This window comes from Buceros rhinoceros, unplaced genomic scaffold, assembly GCF_000710305.1.
Source record: "Buceros rhinoceros silvestris isolate BGI_N320 unplaced genomic scaffold, ASM71030v1 scaffold2915, whole genome shotgun sequence".
NCBI lineage: Eukaryota > Metazoa > Chordata > Aves > Bucerotiformes > Bucerotidae > Buceros > Buceros rhinoceros.
The window spans coordinates 65689-72895 of record NW_010413236.1 but is presented as its reverse complement, the minus strand read 5'-3'; the positions used below and the strand labels follow the sequence as shown (position 1 = coordinate 72895).

Genomic DNA, 7207 nt, shown 5'->3' with positions numbered 1-7207 from the left:
CTGCTGAACGAACAGAACTGTGTGACTCACAACAAGCCCAACCACAGTATGCACAGTGAAGGAGCCATCTAGGAGCTGACTCCCCACAACCCACCCATCCCATCTCCTCAGCAGGACCAGCCCTCGCTCCTTCCTGCCTCCTCCCCGAGTGTGAACACCGTTAGTATGTGCTTGCAACACTGTGCTGCATCCAGTGTTCTGAGACCAAAGACTTCTGCATCCGTTCTGGGAGCAGAAGAGGAAGAAACAGGAAGAAAGGAGCAAAGAGCAAGAGAGACTAAAGCCCCAAGTGTACTTTGGGAATGGTGAGCCACCCTTGAGAACGATGAAAATACTTCTTGCAAAGTAGTCTCATGTTTATTTTTTATCTGTATTTTTGATCCTTGTTGGGTTTTTCCTCCTCAAACACATATGGAGAAGTTTAAAAATTCCTCCAGTTATTTTTTCAAGAGAGATCATGTTTTTAAAAAGTATTTTGCAGAGTTTTAAATTGTTTCTGTCCCTCCCAAACGTCAAATGGGCTCTGTCGTGGTTTTGTGAATTGGCTCCAATGTCCTTAGGCCTCTTTTCACCCCTCTCTGGTCCTTTGTGTTGCCCTGTTGAAGGAGTTAGTAACTGGTACTTGTATGTTTTTTGTATCCTAAGAATGAGCAAGCTTCAAGGAACCTCTGGTTTCAGCCACCTGGAGGGCCAAGGGATGAGTACTATGACATTCTTCTAGTTAAGTTTCAGGGAAGGAGTGGTTACTTTGGTTATTTAATGATCTCTCAAATTTCAGAAGGTTTCTTTCTTTGTAAAACAGGCAAAAGCATTGTTACACCAACGGTTTTTTAACTTCCAAAAACTTTGTGTTTGTTGAAGATGGTGCTGGGGGGGAACGGAGCTAATTAGCGAAACTACAGTCTTGTGGAATGAAAGCCAGGTGTAATTTTCTGTGGGTGATTTTTTCACTGATGTTCCTGACAATTGCGCAGTGAAGTAACGTGCTCGAGTTTGTAAACACTCACGTGCTGTAGCAGTCTGCAGACCTTTACCTTGGCCAAAGCAGGCGTGCAGAGTCTTTGCTAAATAACAGAGAACGTCAGTCCCCGCCCCCACTTCAATCTCTAGTGTTAACACAAAATATGCTGCTACAATTATGCCTAAAGTACATCCTCCAGGTGACAGTAAACCTCTGCCAGTGCAAGGATGGTCTCTGCTGAGGAGTCAGACCATCCTCTCCTCTCCAAGAACTGACAAAAGTTTCCAGACGCGAGTGTATTGCACTTCAGGGATTCAGAGAGGTTTGTTCCCGGGCTGCTCCCAGCCACATCCCCTCCTTTGAGTGGATTTAGTGTGTTTCCTTCTTTCTTGCCCTTTTTAACAGCCATGTTAGGGATTGCCATGGTAGCAGAGCAGAGAGCCTCCCACCCGCCCAGCTGCCACTAATGGGCACCCTGCGTTGGGCAGCAGAAACTGATTCCTCCACCCCCAAAACCTGAATGCAGACTGGATGCAGGGCAGAGGCACCCCGTGGAGTTGCACATCGCACACTCCCCACTCCCACAGGTGGAGTGTGTCCTCAAAAGACAAAAATAGCTGTCATCTCCTTTTGGTCCTCTTCCCTTCCAGTCTCAAACAAAATGTGAACGTTGCCCTCGGTGTCTGGAGTGGTTAATAAATCGGGCATTGCCATTTTTCCGTTTCAAGACCCTTTCATGGCCGCTGGCTATGTAGCATTTCCCTTCCTTCTTTTACATCTGGATAATCTCATCTGACCCTCAGAGAAGCCCCCCACCCCAGATGCAACTGCCAGAGCTCTCTGTGCCTGCACACCCGCCCCGTCTCTCCTGCTCACGGGCTGGGGAAGGCACTTGCTGCAAGTTCCCGTGGTCCGTCTTTGCGAACGGTGGCTGGAAAGGTGCAATATTTTGCTGCAGGATCTCGGTGCGGGAAATTGGGAGTACATGGTGTCAGAGCTGACTGGGTCTGCGAGTGCCTCTCCTTCTCTCTCTTTCAGCCTCAGAAAGCAGCCTGAATTTTTGCTGTCCTTGCCAATAGGAAAGGTGAACTTCTTCCACTGAGCCACCCATGAGGGTGAAGTCCCCGCAAGGGGGCATAGAAATTGCGCAGTATCTAACCTGTGCAGTGGGTGAGGAGAGGAGGCTCCCGAAATCTTACTCTCACACTTAGCTTTTTATTAACTTTTTTTGAGTCCCATCTAAAAGCATTTCCTCGGTCTCAATCCTTGGTCTGATGTGCACCAGCCTGCCACCCCCACGGCTCAGCATCAGCAGGGCTCACACTGCTCGTCCCCAGAGAGCTGACAATATTGCACCTTTCTTGCAAAGCAAAGTGTCGAGATGTTACAGTGTTTGTCCTTGGCGAGGGACTCGCCTCACCGGTTTTTATCTAGTGTTGCTGAATGTAAGATTTTGTGGGAAGCGTTTGACACGGTGGTGAACTTGAGATGCAGTATCCGTTTTGTCAAACCCGCCGAAGGAGGGAAGGCTCAAGTCAAGGCAGCTCTCCCTCTGGGACAAGGTTGCTTGCTGGATTGGACTTCTGCTTCGTATGGCAGGTTATGGATTTGTTTCAATGTTTGTTTCCCTTTTAAAAAAAAAAAAGCCAATTTTTCCAACCAAAGCCATGTGATCCCAAAGCAAATACCTCCTGCTTCTGCCCATGCTGCACTGTTCCAAACTTCGCAGGTGACTTTTTGCATGATCTTTTCATCATCTGTACAGATCCAATAATGGAAAACTAAATAATTTCCATAAAAATAGCTGATGATAGATGAGTTTCATATGGAAAATAAGTACCTGACCCAGAGGGGTTAGGAGCTGCTACTACTATTTAGCTTGAAGAATAAAGCATGGTCCTCTCCCAAGAGGGGAAGAAATCCAGTCTCCCTGTTCTCAGGGTATTTACAGTTTTATTGTTTAACAAATGCAATTGGGGGTTCGCAGCCCCCACGGTGGGGAGCCATCACAAACAGAGGAGCCCAGCGCCCAGCTCAGGATCACTTCTGAGCCTCTGGACAGCGATCGCCAGTGCCAGGGCTTGGCTCTCCTGACCACAGTGGAGATGCCATGGCACCTGAGCCTGTGCCCTGGCAGGGGGTGTCCTGCCAGGGCAGCCCTGCTTTCTCTGCCTCGCTGGCTGCCTGCCTGCGTTCCGGTGGGCTCAGATGCCATGCTGCAGTGCCATAAAGATGCGTGGCAGGACTGCTGGTCGTCCCCGCAGCACAGGGCACCAGCTGGTGGCTTTGGGAGTCGATGGACTTGACCTCAGACCTTGGCAAGGCTTTGACTTGTAGAAAGGATACTGCATCTTCCCATGTCAGCTCCTACTGCCGCCTTTGTGCCCCTGGCCTGTCCGCCTCCGGGTGCAGGCGGAGGGGCAGACGATGGCCTGTTTGCTGGGGGAGGCTGGGAGGGCATCTAGCCATGGTTTCTACTGTCAATACAATTTTGCACAAGAGTTCTTTGAAGTGAGGTTTTCAACACTAATATCTTAAATGCACAACTGTGAATTACAACTTTTTCACTCCTGTTGGTTGAATTTCCTTTAAATGAAATGAATCTGTTGTAACCATGATTTTTTTTTTTTTTTAATTCTGTGTATTGCCAAATCTTTGTAAAGAGTGAAGGAATGTTCATGGTTTCCAATGAGAATCTTTCTCCAAACAAGACTGACTCTGGTGACGTGGAGATCATATGAAGCACACTAGTTCTGAGTGGAGAGGGGCTCAGCGTGGGCTTAGCAAACCAACCTCGGCCGCTCTGTGGACCTCAAGCTCAGAGCCTCCAGAGTTTACAAAGTGCTTGCTGTTTTATTCCCAATTTGTCCGCTCCCTGAAATCCCTGTGCAGCTGAAGGCTGCTGCCCCGGAGGAGCTCAGGACAGGGTATCCCGCAGAGGGATGAGGGGTGCCGGCAGGGTGTCGGGGCTGGCCAGGGAGCAGGGCCCCAAGGCTGCCATGGCAGGACAAGGTGCTTCCTCCGTCCAGTTGCATCAGCAGAGCGAGCTCCACAGGGCAGGTCCTTCCACCAGGCTCCACCTCTGCTCCGAACCTGTAGCCATGTGTAGTTCCCTCTGTGCTTTTTTGCACCCCATGCACACTTCTGCTCTGGATTGAGCAGGGATGGGATGACGCTGAGACCTGTGCGGGGCAGCTGGAGCTGGAGCTGGCTGCTCAAGGTGTGCAGCTCTTGGGCCCCGCTGGAAGAAGGGCCAGCCACCCATTCACATTGTGCTTGCTGTTCTGTTCCTCCTCTCTTCTCCTGGACTTAATCCCCTTTTCCTCACCGCAGGATTATTTTTTGTTGTTTTCTTCTTTTCTTTAAGTGCCTTTTTGTGCGGGTGGAGCTGGTAAGAGTAGGAGTTTCAGGATATGGCTCTTGGCACTCACCTCAGACCTGGAGAAAGCTCAGGGCGAGCAGGTCGAGTTGCCCATGATGGCCCACCAGCATCACACGTTGCTGCTTCTCAGCCTTCAGGGCCCAACTCGGATGAGGATGAGATTTTGGCACTGGTGGTGTCAGACTCTGGCTCAAATCAGCTCGAAGAAAACCAAAGAGGTAGCTTTGTGTGAGGGGCTGCTTGGGCAGTGGTGGTGCTTCCTGTGATCTCTGCAGAGCTCAGCCGAGGGGTGTGGGGATGTGGGCACCAAAGAGCAGCACCATCTCCTCAGGACCATCCTGTGTAAGTATCCTACGTGATGGAGGGCACAGCCACGTTCTCCAGGACCCCCTGGAACATGCATCCTCTGCTGAAATACGCTATCTATAGAAGTCATTCCCACCTGAAAGATGTACCATATTTTATATGATATCTAATACACACGACTGTGGTTTTAAAACTAGTACCTGTGTACCAGTTGTCAAGTTATGCAGTGTCTGGATTACCAGTAGAAAACTGGGGCCGGGGGGTGGGGAAGAACGCCATAGAGTACCTCTTGTGATGCTGACTGGAGGCTTCATCCCAAAGCTGTTGGGACGACCAGGGTTGAGGGGTTCCTGCGCTCATGCCATGCGCTGCCGTGTGTGAAGCTGGGACAAAGCGGAGAACCAGCACGTGCTGAAGGGCTCGGTGTGGTACAGAGCTGGCCTTGCTGCCCACCCCGCTGCCTGGCTTTACATTGGGGCCCTCAATAGACCCAAAGAAGTATCCGGTCCTTGGATACTGAGGGGTGGTGTGGCCCAAGAGTGAAATGACAAGCTTAACTAGCATGGTCAAAGCCGGGCATCTTTTCATGGCACAGAGGAGAGAGCAGCCTTCATCCTGACTTGACTAGCAGAGAAGACAAGCTCTACGCTGCAAGCTGGGCTGGGAAGTCACCCTCATCCTTGTTCTGCTGTTTTGCTTGGCCCATAGTCTCAGGTCTCTTGTCGGTATGATCTCTGCGGTGAACCTGGCCTTGCTCCCACGCGTCGGCAGCACAGGGGACTCAAAGACTTCTATGGCTTCCTGCAGAACCCCCTGGACGATCCCATTTGGTGTTTTGCTCTTGTCCTGGGGCCTGGCTTCACGCTGGGTTGTGTTCCTCCGTGGTTAGTTTCATGGCCATATCCTCGAGGCAGTGTCCAGGTGAGGAGACGCTGTTGCTGCCATCCAAGGCGCTACAGCTGAGCTGTTTGGTCTGATGATTGTGCATGTTTCCTGTTCTGTTGGAAGCTGGATGCTGAGCCTAGGGAGGACAGAGCATCCCCTAGGAGAAAGCCTGGGATGCCAGGTTATCCCAGAGCCCTTTCCTCAGCTGCTGGGGTGGAGATGGCCCATGGCACGGTACAGGTGGCAGAGGGAGATGTTTCACAGATTGGTAGCAGTGAACTCTGCCAAACTGACATCTCGTTGTTCTCGTTATGCTGAGGTCAGGCTCTACCATGTTGCTGCACCTGGGAAATACGGTACTCAAAGCTGCTGTCTTCTGCCACCAGCTGAAAAACATCTTTCTGCTCTCTCCTGAGGTTTCTCTTTTGGGCCCTGTTTTCCTCTGACTAGGTCCTACAAAGGACAGTGCCCTGGCTGCTCTCGCTCCTCCAGCACAGATTTCTGGCTAACAAAGTGCTTGATGTTTAATCCTCCCCCCAGCAGGAGAGGTTTGGCTGTTCCCAACAGAAGGCCCCTGTCATGGAGTCAGCTGTCACGAGCCTGAAGTGTGCAAAGGCTGCAGCAGGCAGCTCCAGTGCTCCGGAGGTGGCTGGTGTCTCTGTGGTCTTTCCTGGAAGCAGTGCGGCAGTTGTTTGGTAACAGGGTTCCTTGGCGAGGAAGGGCTTGTCCCAGCAGTTAGTGCTTGGCAGAGCATCCCATTTCAGCTGTTTGGAGACTGCAGAGCTTTGTAAAAGGAGGGTTGGGTTTGGTTTGGTTTGATCCTCTGGGCATCACTACTGTACCAAATCCTTCTAAATTCAAGGGAGAAACTTGTAGCTGTCAGATGAGTAGCCTGGAACACAGGCCTTCAGTCAGAAGTGCCAATATCGACTGCATGCCTTCAGGATTTGCCCAAAGATCGGTGCGGTGGGGTGGAGGGGACTCCCAGGGAGCTCCTCTGTTCACAGGCGTGACAGACTGGCTGGCCCTAGATCAGCTCTAGCGTCATCCCTGCTTTAAAGTCTCAGGTCCCAGCAGGCTGGGCTGGGCTGGTTCGGCCAGCAGGTTTTTACCCAGGGTACGTGCTCTGTCTGTCTGCGTCGTGCTCGCTTGGATCCAGCAGTGTGGCTTTCTGCAGCTGCTGCTCCCATCGGCTGAGACCGCTCCTCTGCTGCTCTTGCTGTGCTTTGGTTGAGTGTTCCGGAAGGCGAGAGCAGGAGGTGCAGAGGTCGGTAACAGGCGATGCTGCGGCCGTCCTGTCTCCATTCCTCACACTAAGGGTAGGAGATGCTGCTCGAGGGACTCTGCCTCCCTCACAGACCGCATGAAACTTGGAGAGTGTGGACCCCCCGGGACCCCAGCACCAGTGCTCTGGTCCCATTTGCTCCGTGTTCCCCCATCACAAGGGTGGCTCACCAGCGGTTCGGGGTTGGACCCTGCTGAGGACCCCGAGCACTCCTGGTGTGCGCTTGCTGCAGCACGCACAGCTGTAGAGCCAGACTCGAGATAAGAACCGTGGAGCAGGCGCTCGGATGCCAAACACAGTGAATCTGAAAACCCAAATACTTGAGAAGCGTTCCTGGAAGCCCCGAGCGGCTGGGGCCTGGCTGCCACAGGACACACACACAAACTTT

General features: G+C 51.9%; 1 protein-coding gene across 1 annotated transcript in view; it reads left to right on the top strand.

Annotated features, from left to right (window-relative positions):
• LOC104493879 (metal transporter CNNM2-like) overlaps nucleotides 1-72 on the top strand; it is a gene marked incomplete at its 5' end in the record, with an annotated part of 31315 nt that extends 31243 nt beyond the window's left edge. Inside the window, one exon of the mRNA XM_010136642.1 lies at nucleotides 1-72. Coding sequence (XP_010134944.1) covers nucleotides 1-72 — 72 coding nt within the window.
• Nucleotides 73-7207: the final 7135 nt, after the last annotated feature.